At 54.4% G+C, this 16,576-nt stretch overlaps 1 protein-coding gene across 1 annotated transcript in view; it reads left to right on the forward strand.

Annotated features, from left to right (window-relative positions):
- The first annotated feature begins 6,361 nt into the window (after positions 1-6,361).
- The window catches only part of LRRC75A (leucine rich repeat containing 75A), a 106,674-nt gene continuing 96,459 nt past the window's right edge, over positions 6,362-16,576 (forward strand). The window contains exon 1 of the mRNA XM_080374122.1: positions 6,362-6,623. Within this exon, the coding sequence (XP_080230248.1) occupies positions 6,363-6,623 (261 nt within the window). The 5' untranslated portion in view covers position 6,362. The remainder of the gene's footprint in view (positions 6,624-16,576) is intronic.

The following is a 16,576-nucleotide window of genomic DNA, read 5'->3' on the forward strand; positions in this document are numbered from 1 at the left end:
GTTTTTTCACCGCCGGTGCCCAGGTTTGGTGAACACATCCCTCCCACATCCCTCCTTTCCTCACCTCCAGCCCTGCTCTGAGCATCTCCCGCAGGCTGTGCTGGAAACGGGCGCCAGAGCTCAGGGCAGGTTTTGAGCAGGAGGGAGATGCTTCCCTCTGTGCTGCACCCCTATTTCTCTAGCTGCCTGGGCTGTGTTCTCCCTTACTTTTGGGGGATAAAGACAGGGAATTTTTATTTATTTATCTATTTTTTAAAATAATTTTCACTTGCCTTTTCTAATTCAGGACAAATGTGGAGAGTTAATTCAAAGGTGAATATGGGAAGACTTCATTCATTGCCTGGACAAAACATAAGTGCTTCTACATGAGATTCTTTCATTTCTCCTTAAAAACATCTCCCCGTACATGTAATGTTTCTCATCATTATATTGCCCCGTTTATCCTTGAGTTTAGTTCATCTGCAATTACATCTCGCAGCGTTTCACAAGGCCCTTCAACCCCGTCTCGCTGCTGTGCCTTGTCAAAGCCGAATTGAATCAAGCTTAGGATACGGATAGCCTTTTGCTCTTTTAAAATCACATTTTTCAATTTGGCCGCCTTCCCCAGAGATTGTCTGTCGAGACTGACTGCTCTCCTCTTGCTGGATTTGGTGGTGTCTTACAGTAAGGCTGTTTTTTTGGATTTTTTTGGTGGTGTTTTTTTTTTTTAAGAGACAAAAATCACATTAACTCTTGGATTCCTTTAAATGCCATCTCAAAAGCAGTATTTCTTATAGTCAGCTTAGTCCTTTCCACATAGTGAGTACCACCATCCTGAAGCTGATGCTGACATTTAACGTTAATCCTAATCATTCCAGTCCTATCCAGAAAAATCAGCAAGTCCTGCGCTGCCCTCCAAAGCGAGGGAGTTTGATGAGAAGCAGAGCTTGGTCCCAGCTCAGGTTTTGGTTTGAACCCCTTGAACATCTGGGGAAGGGCCAGGAGTAGGTGAGATGGTGGGTGCTCCAAGGGTCCTGCCAAGATCTGGATTGTGGGAAGGGTTTTTGGGGTGATGAAAGGGTTAAATGCTGGTGTGGTGCCCTGGCAAGCAAAATTAACAACTCTCCTTGAATTTGGAGGTGTTTCTTGCTTAGAGAAATGGTAACCGTGGGGTTTAGAGCAAGAGCTGAGCTGCCAAGAAGCTCCCCCTCATAAACTCCGAGGTTCCAGGTGGGTGGGTGCCTCAGGTGGAGCGTGAGAGCTCTCAAATACAGAAGTGATGGTGGGGACGCCTTGCAAAACACCCGTTCATGGAGGTCTACAAGTGTTTTGAGCAATAACCCTTTTATGAATATCCCATGTTGGACCATACTCATCCAGAGTGGATTTTCCAGATAAGGATGGGCATCCTGGGCGACAGCTGGGATCAGAAAGGGGTTGCCTCCCTTAGGCAAGCTGTGGAATTAATCTCCCCCATCTAAGCACTTTAAAAAGCACGTTGCAAAGGACAACATGAGTGGGCTGGCAAGAGAGAAGTGTAACTTGATTGTGATCTTCCAGTAAAACCAGTCAGTCTTTCCTGGAAACGGGAAGTTTGTTTTATCTGCGACTAACCTGAAACCACAAGTGTGTCCGTATACACGTGGGAAGTGGTTTGGTGGTGGGTACCCACACGTGGGATGTCAGGGAGCTGAAGGCAAGTGTCTGTGTTTTCAGGTATTTGATGCTGGATCTCCTGCATGGCACTTACTCCATCGGTTACTGACTTATGTGGTGTGGCTGTTCCCAAGCTTCTGCATAATGCATTGAAAAGCTTTCATTTCTTTTTGATGTAAAAATAAGAATATTCTTAAATCTGAGTTTTGTGGGAGAGGAGAAATCACTTTCTTTCGCAGTCTCATGATCTGAAGTTATTTCCCTTTGAAGCAGTGGACTTTTCTAACACACCCTTAATATTCGATATCTTTATAAAGAGTATGAACAGAGTTTTGGTTTTTTTTTTTAAAAGCAAAGTCCCTCAGACAAACATCTAACTAATTTGCAGTTTGCACACATCTGCACTAAGGAAAAAATGCATATTGGCTGCGGCTCCACTAATGAGTTTAGCAGAATATTTCATCGGTCAGAGAGCGGCAGAGCGAGCTCCAGCCCGCGGAGAGCTGCAGGGCAGAGCTGGTTCGTGCCGGGGTCAGGTTTTTCAGTGCTGGGGGGGCTTGGTTTGTGGGTGGGTGTTTGTAGCGTGTACGGAGAATTGTGTGTGTGCGTGACAGCTGAGCGTCACCACGAGGTTGGGTCTGTAGCTGGATGAGACCCTTTTGAGGGGGTAGAAGTGAATAATGCTCTGGATGGAGCATTGCTGAGGGATCTGCATGTCCTGTGCCATCAAGCCACCGGTGCTGAGCCTGGAGGTTGCTCTCGTGCTGCCCTGAGCGGTCATGGTGCCTTTGCATCTGCTCACAGGGAGCATAAATCTGACCCCTCCAACCTGGCAGCACTTGGTGCTTGCTCTGTGCTGCCGTAAACAAGGGTATGCACCACACTCTTGTCTTTTTCTTCTTTTTTTTTTTTTTTTTTCTGGTTTTGTCCTGTGCTATAAATAAGCCTGATCAGGGGAAGTCGATGCATTCACTGCCCTGCTGACAGCAGTGTCAGAAGTGCAAAGGTTCGGGTTTATTTATTTACTCGGGGCCGTGGTTGCTGTGCAAAACCACCTCCTCAGCCCCGCCGGGCTCCCTGCAGGCAGAGCTCCCCTCTCATCCAGGGCAGGGGGTGCTGAAGAGAAGGGGTTCGTAGCTTTAGTCCAGATGGGAACGTGTGGCCCATTCCATTGGGATCCCCAGGGAACAGGTATGGTGTTCTTCCATGGAAGTGAAGTGGCCCACTGGATGGACGTGAAGAGGTGGAGGGATGTCGGCGTCTTCCTCGCGGTCAGCCCTGCAGCCTGTGCTGACAAAGCTGCCCCACCTCGTGGGGCTTGGCACAAAGCGCCTTTTTTAGAGGGAAAAAATCTGTGATGGGTTGGATTTGGTCCTCCATGTGCCTGTAGAAACAAAATGCTTAGCTTGATACCATCTTAAAAGATCAATCCTGGACTATTGAAAGTAGTATGTTTTATCCAGTGGCTTCTCTCTTCAGACCAGGCTGTACACCCCAGTTTTGCAGGGGTAAGCAGTTCCCATCGGTGTTTCTCAGTGTGAGCAAGGATGCTGCAAACTGTCCCTGCGCTGCTGCTGCAGCCCCTGGGTCTCCGGTGAGCACAGGAGCACGCTCCTGGGTGGGATCGCTCAGCCGACCTGGAGTGAGCATCCTCCTCCCAGCCCAGCTGGGACGGTCATGTCCAAATCCTTTTTCCTGCAGGATGAGCATCTGCGCTGCAATGCTGCTAGAGCTGGTATGGACCAGCATGGAGATTGTAATGGGCACAGGACCCGCACTGCCCGCTCCCAGCAGACACAAGGGTTCATGTGATTTTTGGGGTTGGCTGGATGGGTCAAGGTAACTGGACAGGCTGCAGGTAACTGGTCCTCAGGGCTAGTGGCATAAGAACTTGGCTCCTGGCATAAGGGAGGTGCGTGCTTTTCTCTTCATCCTGGGTGAGATGCTCCGTTCATATGGCAATGTCTCTTTGGAGAAGGCCCCGTGGCTTCAAATTCTGCAGGAGCGAGGGATCCCAGCTCTGGCAGGGGTTTCTCTTTCTGCTTCTTTTCCATTATTTAATATTTTTATTGGAGAGGTGAACCAACCCAGTCTTGCTGGCTTCTTGCTGTACAACAGACTTACAGGTGTACGTCAAGAACAGCCTCAGAGGTGAAACTTGAGGATGGGCAGAGGGTTTTAGGGCTGGAAGCACCTTGCCTGCCAGCTCCTGTTAGGCAGCGAGGTTGTGCATGTCGGCAGGACTGAGGGCGCAGTCACTGCCCAGGAAAGCACTGACGATGCTCAGTCAATTCAGGTGGGGAAACCACCTTAAGCAGAATGAATGCGTGAGGTGACCGGTCCCATTCCCATGGACTTTGGGGCACAGCATCAGGCTCCGGCTCTGAAATGGTGCTCCTTCAAGTGAGTTTTCAGCCACGGGCCTCTTGCAGGGTCACGACAGTTTAATGTTGTTATGCGTTATCACCCTGCTAATAGCATGAAGAGGACTGATCCTTCTAAAGGGAGGAGGCCGTACCCAGAATGGAGTCTGCAGGGGGAAATGCTGCTGGGGGGGTCAGGCATCACTTCCCACTGCCTCCTGTTGACATTGGCAAATTGGTTGCCTTTCCCTGAATTTTCTGGGGAGGTTTACTGCCAGGTGAAGCTTCTGGTTAACACAAACTGGTGGTTTCTGCAAACAATGTGACTGCGTGTTTCCTCATGTGACTGTACTCGATACGGCTGAACCAGTGAAATGTGGTTTTTAGCTCATGACAGCAGTCATGAGCTGTCTTCCTGGGGGAAGACACTGGTGCCTGGTCCTGTTTTGGATCCTGTGCAGCCTGGCTCTGTAAACCAGAGCCAAACCCTACTGAGGTCACTGGGGGTCTGTGCTGTTCTCATGGTCCGTGCACAAAAATGCATTACAACATCAGCTGGCCTTCGGAGTTGTAGAAACCGTTATGTGGGCCTCCAGCCGTCTGGCTGTGGAGGAGAGCTGCCTTTTATTCAGCAACATAACATGGCATTTGTGTGTTTGTGGATGTGCAGTTGTGCAGGATGCAGAGGAGGCAAACATTTCTCATGTGTTGTTTTGGGATTATTTCTAACATAGTTGCAAAATCCGGGAGGTGATGCTTTCCCAGCCCGGGCATGGCACATTCCTGCTGCAGAAGGTGATGCTTTCCCAGCCCATCTCCTGCCCTGGCCAAGCAGAGGCATGGGGGCGGATGGGGAGTTTGGTGCACATTGGTGTGTGAAAACAGCCCCTTGCAGCAGGAGAGGGTCTGAGGCTGCTGCTGGGGCCTCATCAGTCCAAAGCTGATTCCTTCCAGGCATTTCTTGAGCAATCAGTCTCCTGCAGCAGGTGAGCAGTCCCTGTCTGGAAGAGTTGTTCCTGACGATCTTTATCCAAGAGCTGTAATCCGTGCCCTGAGCCCTGCCAGCCGGGTGCCTGGAAGATAAGGAATGATTGAATATTGGATGGGGAGCTGCTGGAAGGAGCAGTGCTCCAGGGGCAGCTGCCAGCACTGGATGAGGGGGCCAGGTGGGGGGGCTTTGGCTGGTGGAGGGGGGGGGGGGGGGCAGGGCGCAAGCGGTGACTTGCAGATGGGCACCCGAGCGGCTGCTGCCAGGGCTGGGGGGGGGGGGGGGGCGGGGCAGGAGGTGCGGTGGCAGCCCTGGGGAGGTGCGGGAGGGCGCAGCCGGGCTGTGCCCCCCAGGGGGGCTCGGGTGGGGGGACACCCGAGGGGACAGCCCGGGCTGGGTGCGCGGCACGGCCACGGCCAAGCGCCCGCAGGTCCCCTGGGGTGAGGCTGCAGCGGGAAAGCCCTCCGTGCTCCTCCCGGGAACCACCAGCGGGGATGCCCCACGCCGCCTCCCGGGGGCTGCCCGCAGCCCAGCCCCGCTGCCCGCCCCCCCCCGGGGCGAACACAAGCCCGGTGCCGCTCCCCTCCATGCAACTCCGCCGGTCCCCCCCCCCCCCCCCCCCGGTGCACCCCCCCGGTGCAATCCCCAGCCCGGCGGGGCTGCAGGAGGCAGTGGAGGAAGGAAGAGCCCCGTCCGGCTCCAGCTTCCTCCGCAAGCCCAGCCTCGGTGCACCGTGCCCGCCCCCGGCCCTCCCCCGGCGCTCCCCGCTGCACACCCCGCCGCCGGCCGGGCCGAGCCGCGCCGCCTCCCGGGGCAGCCCGGCCGCCCCCGCCGCGCAACAGTTGCCCCCAAGTCGTGGCCGCCCCCACCGCCCACCCCGGGAGCCCCCTCGGCGCCGGGAGGAGGAGGCGAGGGTTGCGGGGGGGCTCGGGGGCTGCGCGGAGCCGCCGCCGCTCTCCGCCGCCGCCCGGCGCCGGGGAAGGAGCCGCCGGGATCCCCGCAGCCATGGAGCGGGGCGGCGGGGCCGCCGCAAGGCTCCGCTCCGCCGGGCGCAGCCATCCTCTCCTCCGCCTGCCGGAGCGGAGCGGCCCCGCCGCCGGCCACCCGCCCCCCTGCTAGGCTCCCGGGGCCGCCGAGCCCCCGCCCGCACCCCCTGAACCCCTTTGTGCATCCCCCCTCGTGCATCCCCCTGTGCATCCCTAAATCCCTCGTGCGTCCTCTCGTGCATCCCCCTGTGCACCCCCAAACCCCTCGTGCATCCCTCTGTGCCCCCCCCCCCCCGCCTTGTCCCTCCCCCGTGGCTTCCAGCCCCGAGCCCCCACCCCCCACCCCCTTTGCATGCAGCCCCAGGGCTGCAGAAGCCGGGGCCGCACGCGATGGGCACCAAGCAGACCAAGGGCTGCCAGCCGGGCACCGGGGAGAGCCCCCCGGCCCACCACCGCAAAAAAGTGCCCCCCAGGGAAAGGGGGGACTTCCTCGCATCCCTCGTGGTGAAGTCCGGCGAGAAGTTTGGGAAGGGTGGTGGCAGCAGCTTGCCCCCTTACCACCGGCGGATCTGCATGATCCAGGACATGCTGGTGCTGGTGAAGCAGGGGAAGCAGGAGGAGGCCACCGAGCTGCTGAGGCACCTGCGGCAGGTGAGGATGGGCAGGTTTCTCCTGGGGGGGTGCGGGTGGGGGTGGGGGTGCGCTGCCTGCTCGCGGTGGGGAAGAGGCAGTCTAGGTGCAAAACACATCCCGGTTTCCAACGCCTGCTAGCGAGAAGGGGGGTACGCTCCGTTTTTGCGGGTCTACGTTTCGTGGCGTAATTTTGGGGAAGCTGCTGAGGAGCTGCAGGGTGGGCACGGTGTTGGAGATGGGAAAAGAACCCCGGGGAGGTGGCTCTGCATTGTCTGCAGCGAGGAACCCTGCCGGGTACATTTTTCTCTTTCCCTTCACTGCTTGCGCTGATAGCTCTGGGGTTTGCAGTATGCGCAGCCCACTCAAGGAGGTTCCCACTCAACTTTCAAAAAGTTCGGTGTTTTAAAGCAAGATCTGTGGAAACGCTGAGGCAATTTGAGCTGGCAGCTTTTGAGAAGCAGCTCTTTTTCTTCTCGGCTCTGAAATACCAAGAGTTGGCAGCTTTGCTTTTTATCTTGTTCTCTTTGACGCGCAGTCGCTTGGTGGAGTTTTGCTGGTGGTGACTGGGGCTGGCAGCAACGAGCGTGCGAGATGCCGCGCGGGGAATTAATTGTGCAGAGCCCAAGACCTTTCCCCTTGAAAGTCTTGTTTGAGCTGGGCATGAGCTGGGAAGCAACACGACTGAAAGTTGCTGTGAGCAAACAGGCAGCCGAGGAGCACTGCTCTGTCTCCAGCAAATTAGCATTTAACCTTTTCTGCTGATAGATGGTGATAAAAAAGCTGAAGCGCTGGGTATTCTCAAGGCTCTGGGGTACACAGGGCTTGGAAAACCAGCAAGTTTTCCATGCAAACTGAAAACAGACCCGTCTTCAAGCTCGGTTTTCTTCCCGAGGAGCCTGCAAGGCACCTAGCTGTTCAGCGTAACCAGTTCTACAACCTGGGGAAAAGTTGCTCAGATCTTTGCTGGGCATCGGGAGCAGCTCCCTGGCCCGGTGGATCTGCTCGGTGTCAGTTTGCCTGTGTGAAAACGCAGCTCCTCCAGGCTCTGCTGGTTTTCTTCTTGGTTTTTGTGGTGGGTTTTGCTTTTTGCGTTTTTCCCCCTCCATTTTCTGGTCCTGGTAACTTTTTAGCAAGTGGAAGTGTTGTCTGGGGCATGTCCCCGAGCCCTGCAGCCCACCCAGAGGCACGCTTCCATCTACCCCGTCAGCCAGGGTCCCTTTACGGGGTTTAGGACTGTCTTTGGGGCAGTCCGGCTGAGAAATCTGAGTAATTCCACGCGTGTTTGCGTTCCTTTATAGAAAGCTCTCGAGGCTTGAGATACGGTGCTTTGAGATGAACGTGCCCCCCTCCCTGGGAGCTGGGGGTATGATTCTTTGGGACAAACCCCTCTCCATGCGGGATCTGTGTGGCGGTGTGGGTCAAGAGGTTGCCGTGAGTTGGGTGGCAGATCTGTGCCCAAATGTCGCACCCTCTCAGCCACGCCAAAGCTTTATCGGTGCACAGCAGCCCATTGGAGCTGGCAGGAAGGCAGGGGCTAATTTTAGAAGGTGTTTATGTCAAACACCCCCACCAAAAAAAAAATAATCTCAGTGCCTGTGAAGTACCGTGAGTCGCTCCCAAGTTCTCTCTGGATTCAGATACTATTTTTTCTCAGCGATGCTCTGGACCATCCTCTCCCTCCCTGCAGGTTGGCTGTGAGGGAGCTGGGATGTGTCGCAGCAGCTGCCCTAATGACAAATCTGACCGTGGGGGCATCCCATCATCTGACTGGGTGTGTGTGTGTGTGTAGAAATTAATTTAAAAATGCTGGGGGAAGCAAGGAACCTGTTACAGTCAGATAGGTCTTCATGAGCATGTTTCTGAAGAGCTTGCTCTGATAAAATTTGTCTTAGAGTGTCAAAATAGGGAACACTTTGTCCTAGATACTATAATAGACTCAAAGCACATTTTTAATGACATGGTATTATTCCTTGCCTTCGAGTAGCGAATGTGGGATGCCCCACTGAACAAATCCTGATTGCCGTGGTTTTCCCCAGGCTGGCTTTCTGGAGGTGGCAGTTGAGGGGTGCATTGGTGGTTACAAGGGATGCTCAGTTTGCTCCCAGGGAGCTGGGGCTGCCAGGCAGCGGGAGTCTTTGAGAGCTGAGCTCCTGCCACATTCCCAGCCTGAAAGGGAGGATCTAGGGGGGGAAGGACGAGCTTTCTCCTGCAGAGGGGGGTGGATGGGTGAACCTGGTGGGGCAGAGACCTTTCCCCATGAGCCATTTAAATGGTGGCCACCACAGAGGGGCTGTGGTGTGGGTTGGTGATGTGCGATGCTGCTGCAAAACTGGGGTTTTCGAGCAAACCAAGTGACCTGGTGCCCAGCTCTCAGTTGCATGTAGGCTTTTTTTATTAAATCCCAGCCATTTAGGTCACTGGGAGCCTTTCCACTGACTCCATCAAGCTCTGAAGCCAGCCCAGCATGCTAGCAAGGGGGTAGGTGACAGCATCCCTGTGTTTGAACATGCTCCATGCTTTTTTTGAGCAGGATGAGCATGTAGCCAGACCCGAGGCAGACCAGCTTTTCAGCTTTCCTTGACATAATGTCCTGCCCTACCTGCCAGCTGCAAGGTGAGGGTTGGGGGGCTTCTCTTCCTGCCTGCTAGGGCTCCCACAAAAGCTGTGTTTGGTAATCAGCCAAAGGGCAGGGCAGCAAAATCATATTTTAAACATGCAGGTCCTGCCCTTCCAGCCCCACCACTGGCACCAATGTCCAGCGTGGCCCTCTGCATTTCACCAAATTTATCCACCCTGCTCCCCTCCCCTAATGGGGAGCAACGCTGTTTTCTTTACAGGCTCTTTTAAGGATTAATTAATATTTTCAAGAATGCTTGAAGGTTGCGAACAACTATAAAAGCGCTGAGATACGAAGCGGACTTCATTTTGTTTAAAAAGATGAAAAATGTGAACAGCAGACAGATTTCTTTGCTTCGAGACTGCTCCTTGGAGAGGTCAGAAGCGGTCTCCAGTGTGGAGGGAATTCGATCCCACTGCCTGCCCTCGGAATAACACTTATGTTATTTATCACTGCGTGCAGGAGCTGGCAGCGGCCGTTCGCAAGGGTACGTGCTCCTTTGGCACAGCCAGGCTCATTTTCACGACAGGCTCTTTAGCTGGAGATACCGGTTGCTCTTTCCATCTGCTCCAGGAACACCGTCAACTGCCTGGAGCCCAAACCCCATGCTACAAAATTAAAATCCCCCCTCCAAAAAGTGCCGTCCGCTGCCCTCTTTAGATGAGGTGTGTTTTCCCATAGGGCATCCCTGCTATGCTCATGCTGCATGTGGGATGCTTTTAGCAGTTAAATGCATCGGAGAATAGGTGGAAATACTGTTTGTTATTTATTATATTTTATATATAATATATAGTGTGTATATATATATATTATACTTTACCATTTTATTGAGGCTGGAGTTTGGGGTTGCAAGAAGCTTGCTAGTGACCTGGATGGAGCTGGTTGCCTTTCGTGGAAATAATTCTTGCACTGATTAAACTCTGAATCCAGTTTCTCTGCTATAAAGCGACTTCTTAGATTTACCTGTCAGCATCCTCCCTGTTTTCCCACAAGGAGCTGCTGCAGGGCCTCACCCTGAGAGTGAAAAGTGAATTAATTAATTGTGTCCAGCACTTGGAGAAAGCTGGGAACCTGCACTCAGACCCTGCCGGCTGCTGTCATGAGTGGCAGAATTGCAGCTCTTCTGCGCCGATGAACTGCTGTGCCCGATACCACCAGTTGCAGAACAGGATAGGCTTTAATATTATATAGACTATCACTTATTTCTTTTTTTAAATTTTTTTTTTTTAATGCACTCTTGAGTTTCAGTGGTTAAAGCAGCCAAGCGCTGTCAGTATATTAAATTCTGGGAGTGTCTCTCCTGCTGGGGAGAGAATTTGTAAAACAAAGCATGTTTTCCTCCTCTCTGCTGCCAAACGGATCATTTTCCCAAGTGAAATGGTGAAGCGCTTCCCAGCACATTACGTTTCACTCGAAGAATTTGCCATTGGTTATGGCTCGACGTGGAGCTTTTGCTGGGCTGTCGCTGCTGCTTGGGCAGAGCTGGGCTGGTGGGAGAAGGGGGGAGGAGGCATCTGCCGGCTCTGGGCATCACCTGCATGGGGCAGGAGGTGTACAGCAGTTCCAGGAATTAAAAGCAAAAAATAAAAGGGGGAGGGGAAAGAAGGTGAAGTATTGTAATAAGCTCCAAGCACTGAAGATGGCCAGAAGCTAAATGGCAAGGTCCAAGGTGTGGCAAAGCTGCAGGACTTGCAAGGTGGCTTCTCGGCTCGCGCCAGCGTTGCTGGGTGGTGGTGGGACCCCAGGTGGGCAAAGACACCATGATAACCCCAATTTGCAAGAAGGGGCTGGGGGCAAACATGCTCTGATGCCCAGCGAGCCATGCAGACCCCGTGCCTGCGGCGCAGGCAGCTGCCTCCGCTGTGGGCAGCCTGCGGTCCCCGTGGTCTGTCCCTGAAATGCATCCCTGCTGCGGGTGCGGGCACCTCCGGCCCTGTCCCATCCTGATCCTGGGTTTGCAGGAACAAGGTGCCACGTGTCCCCGTGTCTGCCCCACCGTGTCCCGATGTCTGCCCCGTCAGGTTGGGGATTAAATGCCTGCTACTTCTGAGCAGCTGCCCGGTGCCACAGGGACTGTGTGGTGCAGGGATGCTTTATTAATTAAATGATTAATATCTTCATTGTAAGAGGGGGCTTGGCCAGGGGAATAGTAAAACAAAAAATGTCTGATGTAGAGAGAGTTCATTTTGGGCTCCTATGTCCTTCTCCCTGCTACACCAGGGCAAAGGGCTGTGTGGTAAAATTAAAAAGCAATTCTTAGGGGCGGTCCTTCTGCTTAATTAACATTGGTAAGTGCATTAAATGGCAGCTGATGTAGATGGAGAGCTATTTGTCCCCGTTGCCCCATGATGTATATCGTACCTGTCCCCCTTTTCTGCCCCCAGTGCTCAGGTTTCTGCGCTTGCCAGGGAGGCAGGAGCTGCGGGGGGTCTGGGGGCTGTGAAGGCAGCGAGCCCCGGCCACGTGGCAGCAGGGAAGGAGAGCACTGCTCCTGGAGCAGTCAAAGGGAGAGATGTGGGTGTTCCTGGACCTTCCTGGGAAGTCAGCTCTAGCATCTCGTGGGTGCATGGAGATGCTGAGGTGGGGAGGGGAAGGTTTGCGGGGCAGTGTTATCCCCGGGCAGGCTTGAAAAGCAGTCACCCGTAAAGACGCAATTTGGCCCCTTGTAGTAAATTTGTGTGCTCGGTAACAGCTCCTGAAGCATTTCATGGCCCGGTATCAGCCTGGTCTGTGTTACACAGTGTGCACCTGCCATGGTACAGGCTGTGGGTCAGGAGTGCTTCCAGGGTTATTTATTTCCCCTAACTACGACGAAGAGAGAGAGATGCTGTTGCACAGCAGATCCCCATGCAGGTAGATGTGTTGTCAGGTGAGTTTGCAAGGTTTGCAGTGTCTCTGGCAGCTCGTCAGGATGAAAGGGATGTTTTTCAGTGCTGCCTTGCCTCAGGTTCCAGCCTTCTCCCCGAAGGATGCTGGCCCCTGGCGTTGCACCAGCCTTGAAGCACGTTCTCCAGCCCTGCCGATGCCAAAACTGCTTAAACATTCCTCCTCAGCCTTGGATGTGCTTATGGATGTCTAGAGCAGACCTTGGGGAGTGCTGCGGTCTGGCTGATATGATGCATCTTAGCGGCAGCCTGCGAGTGCCTTGTAGCTGGACCGTGCCGCTCTGTGCTTGCTCTTGGCCCCGTGCGCACCAGCTGCAGGGCGTCATCCCGATGGAGACCGTCCTGTGGTCCCTGGGATGCTGGAGGAGCTCGGCAGCATTGTTTCTGCCCCGTGAAGTATCAGAGGTGACTGAGGCTGGGGTTTCCCAGCTCCTCACCAGCCGTGGGGTATCATCCCTGTGGAGATCATTCTGCGGTCCCCAGGGATGCTGGAGGACCTCGGCTGCTGGAGGACCTCAGCAGCATTGTTTCTGCCACATGAAGCATCAGAGGTGATGGAGGCTGGGGTTTCCCAGCTCCTCGCAGCCTGCGAGCTGCCGGGAGGAGGGCAGGGATGAAGAGGGTTGTGGCATGGGACTTGTTTTTTGCGAGGGGGGGTCGACAGGAGCCAAGGCCGGGTGCCGTGTAGGGCACCGCAGGTGGAAGTTGGGTAACCCATCTTGCCAGCTCAGTGGGGCGGCTTTGGGATTAGCCTCATTTCCTCTGGTTTGGGTTGCTGACGAAACCCGCAGCACTCCCCACAGTTATTTTTAACCCTTAGGCTGCTGGAGGCATTGACAACAAATGACTGTGCATGGCAGTGGGGGGGTGTTTCTGCCCCAAACGGGGTCTCTGGTCTCGCTGTGCTCCCTAATCCTGCCTTGCTGCAAGCTGCTCTCTTGCAGCGTACTTTCCCTGCTTGCTCCCCATCCTGGCTCCTTCTGCTCTTTTTCCTTCCCCTATGGGATTCACAGGTGGATGCATCCTGCATCTGCTTGGCATCTGAGCAGCCTGGTTTTAATTAACCCCCTGGAAGATGGCTGCCGCTGCTTCTCCTGAGGAAGATGTGTCCCTGGGAGATGCTGAGATGCAGGGAGGGAGGGGAAGGCCAGGCGGTGCTGGGGAGGGCAGAGGTGGTAGCGCTCAGCAATGCGGGCTCCATCCCTGGAGGCCCCCCCTCCCCGGTGCGGCAGTGATGCTCACCCTACTGCTTGCACGGAGCAGGGCAGGTTTTCTCTTCTAGCAGGGATGTCCCCGCTGGGATTGGGGAATCACACGCATAAGAAATCAGCGTTGCTAGTGGATGCGTTAAAACAACACATGCAACACAGCCAGGCAGGCTGTGCTTGCTGGAAGGACAGCAGTGAGAGCTCCCGAGCAGGAGCAAGATCCGTGTCCCTGTATCCACTTGCATCTGAGGAGCATGTCCTGGATGCGCTCCCTGCACGGCCAGCTCTCCAGGGGTCCCCAGCTCAGCCTTTCTGGGAGCGCTGCTGGCTCGGGGGGCTGCGTGCCTGGGGAGGTGGTGGCTCCCACATGTGCCAGAGCTGGGGACCCAGGAGGTGATGCAGCACGGGGACTTAATCTGAAAGGGGTCAGAGATGAAACTGCTGAGTCACATCTTGGTTTCCTTCTGCTGGACCTGCTGGGCTGGGTGAGGAGGTCCTGCCTGCACCCTCACTGGAGCCAGAAATCTCCAAACTGGGAGAGGTTAATGGTCGCAGTTGGCAAGCTGACACCTATTCAGCACTTCATCTGTTTATATAATAGCAGGAATGAGGAATGTGTCCTTTTTTTTTTTTTTTTTTTTTTCTTTTTTTTTTTTTTTTCTCATTCCCCCCCCCTCCCCCCCCCCCCCCCCAGGCTGCTGCTGCTTTCACATCTGATGCGAAATGCAGGCAGCTCGGGACTCCAGCCCTCAGACAGGCTGGCATGCAGGTTTTTTTGTTTTTTCTTTCTTCCTTTTCCTTTTTATCTTGCTTCAGACTGCAAAACCCCTGTGTCTGAGGATGTCTCCCCTCTCCTGCCAGTGCGTGGGTGTGACGGCTGTGTGGGAAGGGACCTCCCTGCAGGTCCCCACGCTGGGACCTGTGCTGGGATGGGGTGCCTGGCTGTGCGGGGGGTCTCGGGGCACTGTGGTATGGGACCATGCGCTTGAAATCCAGTGTATTATAGCTTCTTGATAGCTTGAGATCAATAATAGCATGCCATGTGTTGTGGGGGGAGGGGTCGGTGACTGTGACCTCCTCTTAGGTAAATGCGATAGTTATGTATTAATACTAATTTGATTCTTGTACAGAGAGATGGGATTTTTTTTAGCATTTAACTACCGCAGGTCCTAGCCAAATGCCCAGTGTGATTTCATGCCTGATTCCCTTTCTGTCTCCTGTGTATCCCAGCCTCTTTGTCCTCCATATTTTGGAGAGAAGACCGCTGGATGGTAAATTTAATCTTGCCTCTGAAAGCAGAAAGCTAATTGTGCCTAGCCTCCCTCCCCGGGCAGAAGGTTTTAACTGCAATTACTCCTGGCTCTCTGAGCAGGAGCTGCTTCCAGCTTTCCAGCCTTCTCAGACCTTTTCAAGCCTCTCCACCTTTCAGACTTTTTGTCTTTCAAAGGCAGCAACACGTTCTTTGTGTGAGGGTTTGAGCTTGTGGCATGACCAGCTCGAGGGACAGTCTCGGACATGCACCGGAGCCGACGGGAGTGAGCTGCCTCCTTCCTCGTGCCTTTGGGTATCTTCATGGACATCTCATTCCTTAGGGCCTCTTTCTGTTATAATACAACCTTCCCAGAGGCCTGGCTCTCCTGCCGTTGCAGAGCAGGACTCGGATTTGGTGTTGGGGGAGGAATTTCTTTACAAGACTTTTTTTTTTGGGGGGTTGCCTAGATTCCAACAGCCTGCACATCCTTGAGCTCAGCTGACCCCAGGCAGTGGATCAGGCTGCTGCCTGCTGCTTTCAGCCCTCCAACGTCCCGTTTGCCTTTTGAGGTTGTTTTCTGGGAAATAGCAGCAGCGTTTCCAGGGCTGCTTTGCTGCAGACCTGCTCCCGCTTCCCACCGGTGCTGCTCCGCCTGCCCATCCCTGCGGGGTTTTGTAACGTCTGTGGGTGCGCTCGCGGGGGGCAGGAGGTTGCGTTCTTGTGTTGCACAAGAGATTGTGAGGCGATGTCCCTAAACTGCTTAATAGTACTTGAGTTGAAATGAACATTAATTAATTAAAGGAGAGCCCAACCAACCAGCCTGCACTTTGAGCAGGACCCTCAAGTGCAGGGGGTGAGGGTTTCTTTGGAGGGTGGGGAAGGGTCTGCTGGATTTCTCAGCTTCTTGCTTTATGTTTAGCTTCAGAAGATGAAAAAATGAATGCTAGCTGGGAAAGCAAAAGTGAGCCAGGTTAGAAAAGGTGAGCCACCAGCATGGCCCGTAGGGTGCGGAGCAGCTTGGCCAAGCTGGGGGGCATGGGCTGGCCCCTGCCTTCACCCAGCTGGGGGGATGCTGTGGTACCCACCAGGGGCAGGACATCCAGCTACATGGCAGGTGAAGCACCATTTTCTAAACCTCAGCATGTAAAACACACCAAGGTGAGTGCTCTCTGTCTCTTCCTCCCCCTCCAAAGCGTGATGAGCTGAGACAACACAATTCTAAAACCCAGCAGTAATGCCGTTAGTGGTTCCATATCTCCGTCTCTCAGTCTCTCATGGGCAGCAATCTTCTTCGTGCACAGGCTGAGATTCCCCATATTTGCATGACAAAAGGGCACCGGGCTTGAAGCAAATCTGTGCCTGGGAGCCCCTGGTCCCATGGCTGGGTACCACGCTGGGAAACACTCCCAGAGCTGACTCTGTCTCTGGGGGATGCTTAAACTGAGCCCACTGAGGGGGTGGCTGGGATCTGGCAAGCAATTAATTGCTATCTTGTTCTGCAGAGCTGTTCCTTTGCCCCCACCTTCCCCAAGGCCAGGCAGATCTTGGCACGACAATTAAATCCCAGTAGGGGAAAGCAGAATCTGCTAAGGAAGGAGAGCAGACGTGCCCTCAGCCTTTTGCAGTCTATGGTGGGAAATGGTTATTTTAGCTGGAGATATGCTCAGGGGTTTTGCAGGGACACCCCTGCCCCATTCCCACCCTGCCAGTCCCACGGAGCACAGTGCTTGTGGTGGGGACCGGTGTGGGGTCCCCCAAATGATTTGGGGCACCCCCACCTCCAGTGGGAAGCGGGAAGTTGGGGACATCTCATGAGATGGCAAGTGTGGGGGTGAGGGCCTCAAGTTGGACCTGAGGGTTCAAACCCCCAAAAGTGAAAGGGCACGCTGGGGCAGAGCCCCAGCTCCCGTGCATGAGGGATGCATCGCACCCGCTGCAGCGTCTACCGCGGGTTTTGCTTGTGTTGAATAAGCCCCAGGCCCTGGTCCAGCCTGAGCTCACCAAAATTA

Source organism: Falco punctatus, assembly GCF_963210335.1.
Source record: "Falco punctatus genome assembly, chromosome: 1".
In the NCBI taxonomy this organism is placed as follows: domain Eukaryota; kingdom Metazoa; phylum Chordata; class Aves; order Falconiformes; family Falconidae; genus Falco; species Falco punctatus.